The 18019-nt window shown below is 37.7% G+C and overlaps 2 protein-coding genes across 6 annotated transcripts in view; one reads left to right on the forward strand and one right to left on the reverse strand.

Annotated features, from left to right (window-relative positions):
• Positions 1-4936, forward strand: part of LOC146553445 (pituitary adenylate cyclase-activating polypeptide type I receptor-like) — a 33675-nt gene extending 28739 nt beyond the window's left edge. For 3 of the 5 annotated variants that reach the window (XM_085255966.1, XM_085255965.1, XM_085255968.1), the window contains one exon: positions 684-4936. In XM_085255966.1, the coding sequence (XP_085112092.1) occupies positions 684-908 (225 nt within the window). In that variant the 3' untranslated portion in view covers positions 909-4936. The remainder of the gene's footprint in view (positions 1-683) is intronic. The other 2 variants (XM_085255967.1, XM_085255969.1) reach the window with 1 other exon arrangement.
• A 4142-nt stretch (positions 4937-9078) lies between these two features.
• ghrhra (growth hormone releasing hormone receptor a) overlaps positions 9079-18019 on the reverse strand; it is a 45425-nt gene continuing 36484 nt past the window's right edge. Inside the window, exons 11-13 of the mRNA XM_085255971.1 lie at positions 14680-14809; positions 12833-12874; positions 9079-12610 (exon numbers count right to left, since the gene is read on the reverse strand). Of these exons, the coding sequence (XP_085112097.1) occupies positions 12464-12610; positions 12833-12874; positions 14680-14809 (319 nt within the window). The 3' untranslated portion in view covers positions 9079-12463. The remainder of the gene's footprint in view (positions 12611-12832; positions 12875-14679; positions 14810-18019) is intronic.

Consider the following 18019-nt stretch of genomic DNA (forward strand, 5'->3'; position numbering starts at 1 on the left):
TCATGATCTTTAACATTTAACATGCTGAGATCCATAAAGAGAGATATGCTGGGTCTTGGGGTTTTTGCAGTTTCTCTGAGCACTGCATGGTCAGACATTGGGATATTGTCTTGGTTGTTTTCCACTTTTGAATATTTTTTCTCACTGTAGAATGATGGACTTGAGTTTGTTGACCTTATAACTCTTTCCAGATTGAGCAGCAGCAACAATTGCTTATTTAAGTTGGTTGCCAATGTCTGTCTCTGGAAAACACAAGAACCTGAAAAGTCAAAATAAGTCTTTTTATAGAGGTGCTCACACTTGCTGGTTATCAGATAATTAAGGTCATTCAATTATCAGTACCTCACTTCTACTTACCCTGTTAATTCCTCAGGAAGGGGAAAAGGTATAGATAGTTTTTCATACACAACTTCTCCATTATTCATATTTACTTAATTTTAATACCTGCTAAGAACCAGATTTTTTTTAATACTATGTCCTGATACATAAAACGTTGGAATTATTATCTATTATAAAAGCCATGTTATATTACAGTCCCAAATCCCAAAAAGTTGGCATGCGTGCATGTCTTTCGAACGCTCTAGATCACATTACGAAACTCTTCTTTCTAAAAACCTCACCTTTACTGTACCTTTTCGTGGAGCTGGTACAGCTTAAAGTACATTAAAAATGACCTTGTGAAGTTTCTCCCTGAAGGTGCAATCGGAGATCAAGAGGAAATGGCGCAGCTGGACGGTGAACCGGTACTTTGCTGTGGACCTGAAGCAGCAGAGGCATCCTTCGTTGGCCAGCAGTGGAGTGAACGGCGGGACTCAACTGTCGATCCTCAGCAAGAGCAGCTCGCAGATACGCATGTCGAGCCCGCTGGCGGAGAATGCCAACATCAGCCTCCCGACCTGAGCATCTGATTTGCTAGAATCAACTTCAAGGTGCCGTTCCACTTACCTACATCAGACCAACCAGAGCAGACCAAAGTGGCCCCTCAAACCTCTTGCATGTAGTTAATTCACCTTTAGAAAATTAATCTTTCTGAAAACATTTACTGGAGATTTTATGTCTTTATCATTTAATATTGAAGTAATATATTTAATTTATCTCACTACCTTAGACTACTTTAGGTTGCAATTTATATGATTAATGACTTAAAATGAATATTTTTGCACAACTTAAATTACATTTTATTGATTTAAACTCTCTTTATATAATATTTCCCCCTTTTATTGTTTTATTTACATTCAGATAGGAGATGGTGCCACAAGAGACACTATTAAAATAATAATAATAATACATTTTAAGAAATAAATAGCTTGACATAAAGTATGGGGTCATATTTGGCTGTTGGTGTAAAGTAAATGTGCTTCAAAGTGCCAAACTGGTTGCCTGACTGGATTTCATTACAGCCCAAAGTTAATTATCAACCAAACGTTCGCCTTGCTTGTAAAAAATGCTCATTGTTTAAATGTTTTGTCTTGAATTTAAACATTTTCTACTTTCAGCCGTAAGTACAGAGTATGTCAAAATATAACTTATATATAAAGAAAAAAAAACAACTCATGGATTGTGTAAATAGTGACTTTTAGTGTCTAGATCAGAATTTCTTTATTTAGGATAACGCAGTATTGTTATGACCTTTTCAAATAAAAGGAACTGGAGCCCAGATCTGTAGACTACATCCCATATCCAGAGGACCCAGAAGATCCTGCCCACTCTAGTCTGGACTATTTTTTGTATGAAATGAAAAATAAAAACACATACAGTATATATAAAAGAGATGTGAACGAACAGTGTTTCCCAACCTTGGGAATCCCAAGATTAGATTGAATTAGAGGGACTGTGAGATGTTAGCCATAATGTGGACATTAATATTGGTTTGTTTTTCCTTCTAGTTCCTCATCTTGATGCTTAAAATAAGCAGCCTGTCCTCACAGAGTGTGATGATGGGTTGTGAGTTGACTTAGTTTTGTTTTAAGCGGTTACAGATCAGAAAGGTTGGGAACCACTGGTCTACTATCTGAACCAACTAGAGCCTTTAGCTGCTCTACTAGTGGAGCTCGAGTCCCCTTTTCCCTTTTCAGACAGATTTTTTTTGCAAACTGTGAACATAAACAGTACACGTGCCATATAGTGGATGCTTTCACCCAAAGCTCTTCATAGTGCCATGAGTTTAAATGTACATCGTTTTATTGTAGGGGAAAGATTCCCACTGTCAACATGCTCTTGAACATAACAGATTTCATTGTCTCTTGATCTCTTTCCTCCAAGCTTGAGACCATTGTGCCATAATAAATTGTTCCTACTCTAATTTTAACCATCCTACGCTCATATTCCAAAGTGCCTAGTCGGTCACAAATAGCTATCATTTTTACATTTTTACAGGTAATCTAAAGGTGCAGCGAGTCATTTCAAAGAATGTACAGAGTGGTGGATTTCAGTGTAGATTGAAGAAAATATGCTTTTTCCATTGTGTGTCTCAAAACTTTATTAGTGAATTTCTCATCATTGTCAGTTTATTAACTTACACACAGTGTAAAAAGAGTCCTGCTGTGTAGTTTTCCATAATTTTTATTTATTTTATTTATCTCTTGGTTTACAGCCATGATGTATCTACAACACTCATTTTAGCAGCAATGTGAAAGATAAATGGCTTCAAAACAAAACAAAAAAACAAGTGGTGTAACAGTCAACATTAAAGGCTTTAATGTGACAGCTCTTGACAATCGCTGATTTTTGCTCATTTTTCTGTTTTGTTTGTGCAAAAAACAGACTGAGAAACAATAATTGTACAAGTGGGGAAATTATTTAATAGAATAAAATGTGAAATGATGTAAACAAAAATAGTTTTTTCACCATATTTATTTTATGTACCATCATAGTTGGATTCTAAGAATGTAGTATCTTTGAACAATGAATTGATGATACTTTACAGATAAGGATGTATATTTATTTTCCATGAAATGGTGCCATGTAAAGTGACTATATGTACAGTATACATGCTTTTTTGTGCATAAAACATAGTTGTGGTTCTAATGTATGATTTCATTATTTTGAGTGATGTGGTGTTCTTGGTCTAAGTGCCATAAATGTAGTGTCATAAGAAGTGAGAGTGGGAGATGCATAGCAAAGTCTCTCACTCTAGAGAAAGACAAAAAACACAAGAAGCAGATGCAACCTCTGAAAAGTAACATTATATCAAATGCATCATCTTTGCAGCTTGTGGACAGTAGAGTGAGGACAACAGACAGGGGACATGATTTTATTCAAATAGATTTTTAGAGGTGGAACAAATGCAACAGACAAAACACAAAGTGTGTAAGAGAGTGTGACTTTAAACACAAACACTCTGCTGCTGCTTAAGTGTTTCTATCACCAGCCGTCACTCTGAGTGTTAAACAGCTCAGATGTAAACGACCATGTCTCAAAGCTGTTACTGTATGTGAAAAAAAGAAGAGTAAAAATGACTCCTTGCTCATTTCCGTGCTGTGTATTTGTCTACCACAGGGTGGCAGTAAAATGTTAAGGAGAGTGGACAGTTTTGACAGGCACTGTTTTGCTCATGTTTAGAAATGTAGGATAGGGGGTAGAGATGCTTATATGCCATATTTTTATTCTTTTTCTACATCTGTTTTTGTGACAAGCCCAACATTTTGATGTCCATAATAAAACTTAAATTAACATTGTTTTGTTTTTTCAATGTAGAGATATGTGTTTTTCTGTCATGCCATATCTCAAATTCCTCCCCTTCACTTTAGTGAACTGTGAACTGTGTCAGTTTTTAACCATACTGTGAGATTAGAGGAAATCTGGAGAATTTGTTTTGATTCTTAGCACTAGCTAGAGGAAAACTGAGCATTGTAGCTTTTAGCTAAATTTTGGCTAAAAGAGACCACACTGCTTTTCATAAACCTCTTCTTGCATTTATTTTAGAATTATTATAACAAACGAATGTATCAAAGAGAAACCCTGATAATTTTTTAAAATATTATATATAGAGATATATAATAGCGTGATAACACGCTTATATCTGTATGCTAGAAAAAGAAGCTATATCCAGTGATTAGGGAAACAGCTAGCCTCTGATCCTCATTTAACTCCCTATTTTATACCCATACCAAAAATACAATATATATAATTTATGAATAAACCTAAAAGGCTGTTTCCCATACCTAGTAGATTTCTACTACCTGGAAGTGACTTTTTTTACTAGAAGAGAAACCCCCCCTCCCCTTAGCTAAATAAGCTACCTGGACAGCAGGCTAATATCTTGTCTTTTTGCCAGCATTTTTAGCATCAATCTCATTTAACTTTCTGCAAAAAAAAAAAAAAAAGTAAATGAGTGTTTCTAAAACTGATTAAAAAAATATTTTGACTGTAGTTATTCTATGTGGCATATCTCTGTGCTAAGATGCTGTTACTTTGGCGGTTGTGCTTGTTGAGCCGGTTTTATGATGTTTTGATTGTGTGTTAAGTCTTGATTGCCAATGAATTGAATGTACCGTTGTCGCTCAGCTGCTCTTAAATGTTGCCTGCTATAAATTTGCCATAGTGTACAAATGATGTCTTTTCTTTATCATGTATGCATACTTTTGGCACACAGGTGGACCTCTTGACTAAGACCTGCAGTGTTTGTGGCTGTGATTTTGTACATTTCTTTATGTACCAGTTTTCAGTGTGTGTGTGTGTGTGTGTGTGCGTGTGTGTGTGTGTGTGTGCATCTGTGTTTGAAAGTTGGAGACTGTAATCTGTATGCATGTGTATGTAATGACAAGCATTTAAATATATGTAAATTCTCAGTTTAATGAAGAAAAAATATCTATGAACTTTCATCAAAGGTTCTACCTGTGACAGTGTGCCATGTGTAACAAGCGTTCTGGTGTCCAACATTCATGTCTCCAGTTGTGTAAAATTGACTGCAAAATAAACTTATCGGTGGTAAGTTGTTGTACTTGCAAAGAGTGTGATTCATTATTCAAAGATGGAAGATTTACTTACATTTACTATCGGTGTAAGAAGTTTACATACACATGGGTGTGAATGTCATGGCAATTTGGGGCTTTTAATAATTTCTTTGAATTGTTCTTTTTCCAGGATGAAATGATTGTACAGTATCCATCTTTAATGGCTTTAAAAAAATAAGAATTATCCACACAAGGTCAAAAGTACACGTATAAGCTACATCGCCACTAATATTTGATTAAATACAGAATTGGTAGAGTTCATTTAAATTCGTTGGTTTCCTGGCATCACTTGGCTTTAAGTATAGTCCACAAATTTTCAACAGGGTCGAAGCCAAGGCTTTTAAAAAGGTCATTCCACAAGCTTAATGTTAGCCTGCTATATTCATTCCAAAACCAGATCCAAGTTTAGGATGATTGTCCTGTTAGAACACCCAATTACGTCCAAGCTTCGGGCTGTTGATCTCAGGTGATGTTGAAGAATATGGAGGTAGCACTCCATTATTCTAAACACTTTGTTGAATGCACTAGTATCACTGACAGCATAACAGTCCAAGAGCACCACCACCATGCTCCTCCAAACATACCTCGTGCTGTCGGAGCCAAATAGCTCAATCTTTATCCCATCTGACCGTAAAACTTTTTCCCCAGAAGACAAGTTGCTTGTCTATATGTGCAACTGCAAATTTCAGCCAAGCTTGAAGGCAGCGATTTTGGAATAGGGGCTTCTTTCTTGATCAGTGCCTAATCAGGCTAAGGCAATGTAATACTGGACCCACTGTGAACAGTGACGCTGGTGTTTCAGCAGTTTCCAGGCTTGAGCTTTTGTGGTTCCTGGGTTGTTCCTGAATGCCTTATCAGATCTTGGCAAAGCGGTGACACATACAAATAACTTGTACTTATGTACAGTTGTTTGAACTGATGATCTCAGAATTTGCAGATGTTTAAAAATGGCTCAAACGTTCTTCTTTTTAGAGCTTCATTGTTCCTTGGACTTTACCATTGTTCTGAGTATCGGTCAATCAAACAAAGAAAAAGAGAAACTACCAGTTGTAGTCAATTATGATTACCGATGAGAAGTTAATATGTCTTTGCTTTATCAAGTCAAAGGACATTTTAGATCCTGAATATGTACTTTTGACTCTGTGTATATTAGAGAAAATCCAAAATAGCTTAAAACTTGTGCGCCTAATTCTTGCTTCTTGTTCTTGTTTTTTTAAAGTCATTAAAGATGCATGCTGTACAATCACTCCATCCTGGAAAAAGAACCGATCAAAGAAATCATTAAGAGTCCAAAATCACCATGACAGTCACACCCATGGTGTGAAAGTCACAACTGTGGAGAAGAACAGGATTTTTGCACTACACGTATAACTTTATTGCGGGGGATTGCACCCAGTGTGAGTAACAATCTTTGTTGGTGTCTGCGCTAAAGTAACCTGAGGGGTCCACTTTGGAAAAACTATCCTAAAACATTAACTGTACGACTTTGATAGATTTAACAGATAATCCTGGGTGCTTGTTAATAAATGTTAATTATTATTATTATTCTAAGGGGTTTTTGGACATACGCGTTCAAGACCAGTTTTGGTCCTCTGCTCCATACGGGATTTAAAAGTAATTTAAAAAAGAGTTTAAAATAAAATAATTTATCTAAAAAACCATTTTATTTAAAACAAGTTGGCTTTCAGTTTATGACTGCAGAATTTGTTCAAGCAAAAGTCAAATCCAAGACACAGAAAATATTTCTTACAGAGGTGGGACCAAGTCATTGTTTTGCAAGTCTCAAGTAAGTCTCAAGTCTTTATCCTCAAGTCTCAAGTCAAGTCTCAAGTAATGTCAGGCAAGTCAGAGTCGAGTCTCAAGTCACTGGTGTAAAAGTCCGAGTCAAGTCACAAGTCTGAAACTTTGAATTTCAAGTCCTTTCGAGTCTTTAAAAAAAAAAACAACGAAAAAATAATGTTGCAGTTATGCTAAATGTAAATGTTAGACCATGTAATTTTAAAATCTGTGTTTTTCTCAACACATGACAAAATAGTGAACTTAGAAAATATACACAAATTGTGAAATTGCACCTCTTTAAAATGCAGCTCAATTAAACCTAGCTCCAAGAATAATTTTCACCGACAGTTCTGAGATAAGCTGCATGTTATTCTTGGATGCGGTTGTAGGACCGGCTTTAAAATCGCATGACAAAAATATCATACACATTAAAAAAAACTGCATCACCAACGTAGCCTGGACAACATTTGCTAGTTAGATGAAGTCAGCTATCTCATCGTAGCATATTTATATGCATATTTATAATCATACGGTTCTTGGAGTGAGTGCATACACTCATGAAGTTTAGTAACTTCAGGTCACTGCAACAAGCCCAGGTACAGTTTACCGACGGATGGGTGCAGGACCTTGAAATGCACCGTGTAGAACGAAAGACCATCGTACGTATCATAAGTTTACCAGTCTCACAAATCGTCGTCATAAATACACATTCGTTAACCGTTTATTAATAGGACCTTTGAGCTCAACGGTAATTAATTAGTAGTGGAAATAATTTCTGGTACGCGTTACAGAAATGTAGCAGTGACAATAATATTGTATGTTGTAATCGTACTGGGCAATTAGTGATACAAAAAACCTGTTTTATCCTGTGAATAAAAGTATATGTTTTTGTCAATGTACCATAATAACAGAAGCGAAACGCAATATTGTGTCAGGACAATTCACTATTTATGCACAATAAATAAAGGAGCATAGCGCGACAATTTCTGTTCAGCGCCAGACTTGCTTGTAACCTATATCACCAATTATGTTATGAAAGTGACGTATTAACTACTAAAAAACACTGACCTTTGTGTAAATGCTTGGAGCAGACTAACCTGTGAGCTGGAGTGTTCTGGGACGTTATATTTGACCTTTGAATGGCTGCAATCCAGGCCACCCGTCGCCTCTTTGTTACTTCGGAAACATGGCTCGAACAATTTCTCTTCAACGACGTAATCCGATAACAACCGATCTCTTTACCCGTCGGCTTCCCGTGGCTGTCATGCGACCGGCTATTGCAGTTAATAATACAACGGCTTCTTGTGTTTCTTTTTATCGCTGTATAACTGATTTTAATTGAAAGCCTGCGTGCGCTAGTACCGCTTGCCACGAGTTCCCAGAATCCTTTGCGGTTCTACCCGTGAATGACGTCACATTTTCAATCTCTATATAATATGCATGTTAAATTTTATATTTGGGGTGAAATATCAAGTCTTTTCAAGTAAACCGGTTCAAGTCCAATTCAAGTCCCAAGTCATTGGTGTAAAAGTCCAAGTCAAGTCACAAGTCTTAGAACATTTTTTCAAGTCAAGTCTAAAGTCATAAAATTAATGACTCGAGTCTGACTCGAGTCCAAGTCATGTGACTCGAGTCCACACCTCTGATTTCTTACCAGTTATTGTGGGCAATTGTGTTTATTCAAGCCAAAAAATAAAACGTTTGCTCTCAGCAGCATTAAACTGTTACCCTCATTGGAGTACCATGTCATGAGGAGAACCACCAAAGCTTAATGTTATATTTCACAGTTTTCTATATTTTACATTTCCTACGATTTATAAATTATTCTATTCGATAAAAGTTTCATCCCATTTTATTGAGTATAGCTTCTTGTGTATATTGTATAACATATATTATACTAATTCATATACACATAAAATAAAATATTATTATACAAGTTGTATCTACTTATTAGGCCAATAGAAGAGGGGATAGATGGGCTCAGTAGGATCACTGAGATATCAGCTGCGACAACCGGAAGTGTTTTACATTCATTATGAATCGAGCAAGTAGGGCCTATAGGCATAATTTTTAGGTCTGAGGAATAAAGAGGGTCTGAGGAAGGTGAGGTTTGGCTTCAGGTCCAACATTGTATTTGGGGAAAGGAGAAAATGTGCTTTTCTTAGGTCCTGGTTAAAATTCTGATAGAAAGGAAATCCTATTCTTAGATGGAAAAAGTAAACACTGAATACTTTTAAAACCACAAATGTTCATCTATTACTGTGCATTACATGCACGGGTACACTGTTACAGTGTTTGATGTCAATTGTGTGTAGTTAATCTGGTACTATCTTTGTGTTAAAGATCTTGTATAGTGAAATATTTTTGTACACTAATGTGTCTGCAGCTTTGCTGAATATAAAGACTTAAAAAGTGCAGGGCTGAGATGCAGCATATGAAGTTAAACCAAACTTAACTTCAGAGATGCTGGATGAACTATTACTTTAGGAAATATAATTAAGCAAGCTGTTCCCAGTCTTTATGGTGAGCAAATCTAACAAACTGCTGCTTAAAATAATTACATAATTACAAATGCAAAGGCTTAATGGTTGTACAATTCTCAATACGTATTTGTGTGCACACCTACTATAAAATTTATATACTGACTAGAAAAATCACGTGAACGTCCCCTGAGGTCGGAACAACAACACAGAAAGTCTGAAAAGACATCTTGTGCATCTCTGCAACCCCAGGCACATCTCACAGAAAGGCATAATTTGACACCCTGGGGTGAGGAAGTGTTGTAAAAGCACATGAACACACAGAACTCTGAAAAATGACTTCCAAACTCCAAAAATTGGACCACCTGAGGAGCACTTGAATGCACAAATAAGAGGTGCTATGTTTTATTGTGCTGTAACTTTGGACCATTGTCAGTGTGGGTAACCAGCCCAGTGTTGTTAAACACAACCATTTTATGACATTGTATTATGTAAATGCCAGGCACTCTTTTAATAATTTGGTATTTCTTTAAGTGCAACTAGTACATGAAATGCTCATGATTTATCACATCTGACAACACCATAAATATGTGGAAAGCAGCAAATAAATATTCACAAATCCAATGGCTCATCATCAAACCAATAAGTTAAAACATGATGTACCAATTAATGGCAATGCAAAATGCTTGTCCTGGACTCTCTGGATCGCAGTACTTTAAAAAATTATATATAGATATACATAACATATATATTTCAGTCAGTGAAATGCTAAGTGAGCAAGCACGCACAACTCCAGAGTGGTCCTTCAAAAGTTTCCAGCATAGACTGCTCCTGCTGCTTGCTGCACAGAACTATTTCACATATGTTAGCGATTTCCCAAATCCAGTGTTTCCACAGCTGTCTCTATTGAGGTTTCTCATGTCATGAGCCCATTGCTCAAAAGTTGTCTTCCATAATGATGAAAAACACCCATCACTTGACAACTGGTCATTAGTGGTTCCTGGAGGCTGTTGGGTGTAATTGAAAGCAAAGATTTTTTTTTCTCTAATACGTCTCTAATTCACTTCTCTTGCTGACCATTGTACAGCTGTACAATATGAATTTCCCCAGTGTGGGATAAATACAGTCTATTTCTATGTCTAAACAAGGAGCTTCAGCACTGCAGCCCACATTTTTTAAAAGGCACAACTTATACTTTGCAGACACACAGTCGCCACTTTTTTTCACAGTTTTTACTTGAGATAAAAGCCCTACTCGGATCGACTTGCCATGGTTCACCACGGTTTTCAGGGTCTTCTCTTAGTTCATAGTATCTGGACCAGGTACTAACATAGTACCTGCTTGGCCAGGGTTCATAGTGAACCGAGCTTTTGCTAAAATGTGACGTGGTCAGACTGCATGCCGCCAATTGGCTAGTCAGGGGCATCGCTCAATGAGTCATGATAGCATCCCATTCACGAAAATCAAAAACACTTATTTTGAAACCTGGTAACGAGGGGAAATGGCTACAAAAAACAATGCCATGGTCCCCAAGTCTGATGAAAAGCCACAGACTGAACAGCAGGTATATTCTTGCCTCGATGTCCACCTTTGTTGTAGCATTTATTTCATACATTAACCGTGTATTTATCAACGCTCCGCCCCGTTTCTATAACAATGACCATGCACATTAGGTGGTACTCAGTTGTAATGGAAAACCAGTCAATCCGAGTCAAGACGTGGGCGAGTCGTGGTGAGTCAATCCGAGTAGGTATTAATGGAAAAAGGGGTTAACTAGACAACGTCTGTAGACAAATCACTTTCATTCAAATGATGACCATAGCAGCATGCTAGCAGCGAAAGCAATCACAAGGTTGGGGAATACACATTTTTCCCTAGAAACTGGGGGTTGCTAGGTGGTTACTGACCTATCTATAGGCCTGTTTAACCTCCAGCAAACACTTTTAACTCGTTGGGAAATAAACTTTTTTCCTTCTAACTGGTAATTGCCAGGTAGTTATTGACTGGCCTCTAGGCCAGTTTTTCTTGAATTTTGTGTTTTGGTGGATTTAGTAATTTCCTTTTGATCAATTTGCTACTGTGTTACTGTCACCGCTGCAACTTGACACCTTTCCTGAAACCTGGTTTGGTGGCTTTATTAGGTGGGGTCAGTGTTAGCCTAGCTCCTTGTTTTGTTTTCAGCCTGCTTGCTAAGTGCTTGCTACCTTCAACAGCTGTTAAGCACTATTATGACAGTGTCTTGACACTGCCTGCCAGCATACACACAGTTAAAAGATGACCTCCGCCAGGTAAAGCAGGAACTGGAGAAAAAGGATGAGCTAACCATGGAGTTCTCATCTGTCATCACTACACAAGCTAAGCACTTAGCTTCTCTACACTCCTCCTGCTGCAGAACCAACTGCTTTTCCACGCATTTCCTCACTGTGACACCATACTCCCCTTCTGTCCAGTTCTGTTTCTACTGGAGGTAACCCTGTCATATACTGTCAGGTCAGTTGAATCTGTGGTTTGTCTTATATGACAGTTAAAACCTAATTTTTTATAGTATAACATTTCCTTAGTCTTTTCCCATTATTTTTGGTTCTTGTTCTTCTAATGTGTGTATGCAGGAGTGAATGTACTGTAAGATATTTGCCTGTGTTTGGACTTGTACATTACATCCTGTTTCATCCAAACTAGGAATTTTGTAACTGCATTTTTTAAATAAAATAATCATTGTTGTTATTATTATTAACATTGCTGTTAGTATCATTATTAGCATTACTATTAGCATTATTATTAGCATTATTACTGCAATGTCACCATGCTCACACACTCAAAATGGCAGACAAATTAACATCTGAGGTTTGTCGTCATGTGTCTGCAAATGCTAAATATGATTCCACAACATTTTTGCTCAGTCATTAACTCAGGGCCAGCTCTGTCCCCAGGTTTTCCTCTTTCCTCTGTGGCACCGTGACATCCCTACAAATCAACCACCATCGGAGACGGTCCAAGAAAGAGCACGCTGTGTTTCAAATGAGAAATGTGTGCTGTACCATCCTTAAACTGCAGCCACAACTGCTTCTGAAATCAGTATAATGCATCCTGATACATTTCCTCCTCACTCACCTGTGCTCATTCTGGTAACCTGTTCTTAGAGAGGGGTTGTTGAATTAATGTCATCAGCATGTTCAGCTCCAAGGACTGATTCATTTTTCCCCTTCCTTTTCCTTTGTGAAACATTTTCTTCATTAATGATCTCTGAAATCATACAGAAGAGATGTTGCCACTAGAAGCAGGCAGCCCGAGCCCCCCATGAGTCCGAATTGTGATCTGAGTGATGCTTCTCTTAGCTGGTGTGAGATGACTTTGATTGTGGCACTTCCACAGCCACCTCCGCAGCTCTGTTTGGACCTGCAAACAAATAGAAATTGCAGAAAGTTACAGATGCCTAGGCTTTTTGTTCACCTGTTGAGCAAAATGGTTAATGTCTCTGCAATGCTGCCATTTACCCATACCAAAAAATGTGTTTGAGGTTTTCACTCCAAAGAATAGCTCTTACCTCAGGGCAGCTATTTATGATAAATGTTTGTATGACTTTTTTTTATTACACAAGCTTCCCCTCCATTTGCCTACCTCTCCATTCATGAAACAGTAAAGAAGCGCCACCACAAACCCCTGCAACATAAAAGACATCTGTTTCAAGATAAAATCATAAGAGTAAGAACTGATTGCATGTACAGTCCGCTTAAGGGGAAACAGTGACTTGTGTTGCTAACACTTAATTGCACAAAGCATCACAATAACTTCAGAGAACAAACAAGCAAAACAGGATGAAGCTGCAGGCTTTTAAGAAGTCATTCGGTTGCTGATTTATTGTTGTTTGTTAATTCATTTTGTCATGTTTATGGGATACATTTTGTGCTGCATAAATGTCAACATTCCACATAGTTATAGTCTTACACATGCACAAATATTATGGAGTGGTTATTTATGACCGTGATTATTTCAGCCAGCAAGGGCTGCCGCTCTTAGGGGTCGCCATAACAGATCATCTGCTTCCATTTCTCCTAGTATCTAGTATTCCTAGTATCCTCTTCTGCCACATATTCATATGAATGTACTCTTCCTACATATGCCCAAACCATCTCAACCTTGTGTCTCTATCGCTCAAGCCCTCCTTCTGATATTCTCATTTCTAATCGTGTCCATCCTGGTCACTCCCAATGAAAATCTTAACATCCTCAACATTGCCACTTTCAGGATCAGCTCCTGTGTTTTTGTCAGTGCCACCATATCCCAACCAAACATCACAGCAGGTCTCATTAACATTTTGTAAACCCTCCCTTTTACTTTGGCTGCTATCCTTCTGTCACAATCATCCCAACACTCATCTCCACCAACTCCACCCTGACTGCACTCTCCTCTTCACTTCTGCTGTGCACCCTGTATTGTGTCTTGTATCTACTGACTTTCATTCCTTTTTTAACTTGTCCATCACCACTGCATACAAGAAGGTCCTCAGAGCTGATCCCTGATGTAGTCCTACTCCCACCTTGAACTCATCTGTGTCTCTGTCTCCTACTGCACCTCAGTGATATACTCATACAATACCACAGTTCCTCCAAGCACACAATCAATGACTTCTCTAGATCCATGAACACACAGTGAAGCTCCTTCTGGCCTTCTCTATATTTCTCTATATTTCTCTATCAACTCTCTCAAATATCTTATCTGTAGTGTTGTCTGTGAAGGTTCTCAGTCATCCAGATCATTGCAGTCTAAGGAGCTTGGTGAGAAAAGTGTCTGGACTATACAGCTGTCATCCGAGAAACTTCCGAGAGTGCCAGACCCTCTTGGGGACATTCCCGTAGGGCTTAAAATCTGGGACTCTCCACCAGTTGCTCTTTGAACTGAAGAAGCTTCTTAGATGAGAGGTGAAACATCTTCAGTCCAGATGCTTTTCTTTCCAAGTTCTGTAGTGTTACTTCTTGGCATGAACCCATACTGCTGCTAACTGATATCACCTCTCTCCTTAACCTAGCTCCATGAACTACAACTGAATGTCTACATGGGATCACTCATCAGCTTTATCCCTCTGTTACCTCCTGTTTTAACTTTGCGCATAATCTTGATAAATTGGAAGATACAATAGGATATCAGTGTGCGCAGGTTTCTCTAAAATATAATAATCGAGTTGAGAATTCAGTGAATTTTAGAGGGACAGGTGCTGGAACAGACTGAGGGATGGATGGCAGACACCTCACCATCACATAAGTTCATCTGGCCATCAGCCGACGAGCTTTAGTTATTATTGTGCATGCACAGGTATAAATATCAATTCCATGATGATTCAGATTTGTAACACCTGTGCTTCTAATGTGACAAGGAAAATAAATCTGCTGGGAAGAATTTCAACTTGAGAAATGTGAGTTATTTATTTTTAGCAATTCTTTGTGAACTGTGATTCTGAAGTTTTATACCTGAAAGGAGCCCAGTCCCAGCTCGATGTAGAGTCTGGCTGCTACTCCAGTGTTCTCAGGCAAGAAGGCAAATACAGTGTAGTGCATCCCAAACAGAGGAATCAGGAACAGGGTGGATTTTGCCAGCCTCCTGAGTGAAGCAAAAAGAAAGGACTGAAAAATAAAAAATAAGTCCAGATAATGATGCAACACTTTGAAAGATTACAGTGTGTTACCAGTATGGTCAGCTACTTTCAGTCATGTCAGAGGTACAAGTTTCAAATGCCAGACAGACTAAATGCGTCATTCAAGCTACAATGGTGGTGTCAGATTTTCATTACACTGACCTTTAAAACAACATCGTCATCAGGCCAATCAGTGGAAAAGATTAAAATGTCAAAACACAAAACCTGAACACATTGTGCTTAGTTCAGCTCATATCACTGATGTCTAAATATCATGTAAATGTTGCCATTTAATTTCTTATGACATTTTGTTGAAACGGTTTCCCGCAAGTAATGCGGTTTGAAAAGAGCAACTCAACATCTGCTTCATCATCAAAAGACACTGAGATAAGTATCATGTTTATGCTCTTCATCATTTACTTTTCTGTATATCCTATTGAGATTGGAAAACCTAGCTGGGTACAGATCCACTCACAAGAGTATCCAGTTCATCAGAGATCAACAGACAGCTGTTATCCTAACAACTGACATGTGTGTGTTTTTTATTCTCACTTTAGTTTCCTCAGTGACATTCTCACATGTATGAGGATGTTGCAGTATGTGTTTTAGTCATCTAGATAGTCAGATTAAACCATAAAATAGCTCTAATCAGAAATATTATCACAGCTTCAACTGCTTAAAGATTAAAGATGGAGGGGAGCTATCAGCTTATTTCAGGTGAATAATTTGTGCCTTTGTGTGAATGCCAAGGTTCCTCCTGAATCAAATTTAAGTTCCTACGACAGGCGGGGCTTTTAATCCTGTGAAACATTCATTGAACTGGTGGAACAATCCTGTCGTACGTCAAAGTAGGTAACATCTATTTCTGGAATCTGGAGCTATTTTTATATGCTCTCATTCTAAATTAATTCAGCTGAGCACAAATGTGCACCAGCCAGATGTCAAGAGAAAGAAGGATTCTTTCAGGTGAAGCAGGGTTTCACTGCTGCTGCAGTAGATTCATGTATGCATATATTATATTAAAGTGTAAGAAGCCGTTCAAACTTTTGTCAAGGGATTTAAACAGCTCCCCCTCACCTTTTCTTCTTACATACTACTGCCTCAGTTAGCAGTTTCCACTTAACACCCAGCAAAAGGTTTACATGTTAAAATAAATTACTATTTATCCAACTGAATTATAAAGAGTTTAGTGCAAGAAAATGATTTAAAGCTCAGCTTTATTAATGCTGAACCACTTTTCTCTGCATATGATGTTTTTAACTCACACCTGAGCTATAGGTTCCCATAAGTAAAGCCCAAAATTATCTCATGTATCCACTTGTTGGTGTTAGACACTTGTAACGTTGATCTTCATTATGGTACCATGATGGTACAGTTCTGCTAATAGCAAGTGAGCAAGTCATGGAGTTCTTGGGATGTATCATTGCAAATCGGGGCGGAAAAAAATATGATATTGTGAGAAATTTTTATTTCTGGGATTTCACATTGCCGATGGATCTATTTTTACCAAAACCATTTTTTTTTTTCCTTAAAACTTACCAAGGGCGTAGATCATCTTGCATGGCCACTATGGTGAGGTGAGGCTGCTACCTCACCTGACTTATAAAAGTTATTATGTCATAAGCCAGTCTTGTTTTTATCATTTATTTTTCTGCAAAATTCTGACCGTACCATCTGTCGCAACAAAAATTCAGAATCAGACCGGGCAAGTCTGCTTCTTCTTCAAGTTATTTTCAGCCAGAGAACTGATGCTCACTGGAACTTTTCTTTTTATCTGACCACACTCTGTAAACCCTAGAGTTAGTTGTGTGGGAAAATCCCAGCAAATCAGCAGTTTAGGTAACAGTCAGATCAACCTGTCTGATACCAACAACCATGCCACATTCAAAGTCACCTAAATCCCCTTTCTTCCTCATTCTGCTTGATTTGAAATTCAGCAGGTTGTCTTGGCCAAATCTAGATCCCTACATGTATTGAGTTTCTGAGCGATTGGATAAATTGGATAAAACCAGATTTCAACCCTTCCAATAGTTGAGACATTTCAGTAAGTTATACGACTTTCATCCACATGAGAGAACAAGATTAAACGTTGGTGAAAAGTGAAAAAGGATTAGTCTTCTGGGCACAATATATGTCTGTAAAAATGTAATACACAAAATTTACAGTTGTTTCTAAATATTTGTGTGAATTTGGTTTGATTTATTCAAACCTATACTTGTGATGTGCTGGCTCACATCCAGGCTTCAAAGAAAGACGGTGAAAGTTGCAAACTCACAGAGCATATCCAATCCAAAAAAAAAAAAAAAAACTTGAAAGAGATTGCATCAGAGAGGGGAAGTGTGGCTTTGATCTTATTTTTCAGTCATACAAGACATTTCTTATAAGTACAAATGTAATCTGTAAGAAATCAAATTTTATTCTTGTACAGTGTTTAAATTTTAAACTTACAGATTATTAAAATGATGGTTTATCAAAATAGCACTAAGATTAAGTTCAGCACCCTATGTAAGATGTATGGATATCGAAACTAATTTATCTGATAGGTTATTTGTTCTTCATCATTTCCTGACATCACACATGCACACACTGGGGTAAGTTCAGAGCTCTTTAGAGTGCTGTATTAGCTGATTGGTGCAAGCTACTTCTTTTCTTCCTCACAATCAGAAATCTGTTCATCAGCTGTAAGGTTTCCTGCTGAGACGTATTATCAAATCTCATTTTCACTAGATAAAACAGCCTTCCTGAGCAGTCCATCCTCACAGACTCCTCTTACCTTACTGCTGCCCTAAAGGTTTTTGGTTTTCATATTAATTTACTACTTTACAGCTTCTATTAAAGAGCAGCACGCTTTTTATCAAATCAAAGCTATTATATGTCACATCAATAACTTGTGACTAGAGTGATCATATGTCCCACTTTGCGAGGGGCATATGTTCAGCATTTTGATTGGTTCCTTACATCTCATAAATCAACACTGAGTTACACTTTTCAAAGCCTGGCTCTTATCCAATAAGAGAAAGAAGAAGAGGCCGTCTCATTGGGGGCAATCAATCGTAATCATATAATTGGTTCTTATATAGCACTTTTCTACTCTGCCTGAGCACTCGAAGTTCTTTATACAACTTGCTTCATTCACCCATTTACTTTTTTCTGTGTTTAAGTGTTTTTTATCTAAC

This window comes from Mchenga conophoros, linkage group LG18, assembly GCF_057382185.1.
Source record: "Mchenga conophoros isolate Kocher_MC1m ecotype Shallow Benthic linkage group LG18, M_conophoros_male_GT1.1, whole genome shotgun sequence".
Classification (NCBI taxonomy): Eukaryota; Metazoa; Chordata; class Actinopteri; order Cichliformes; family Cichlidae; genus Mchenga; species Mchenga conophoros.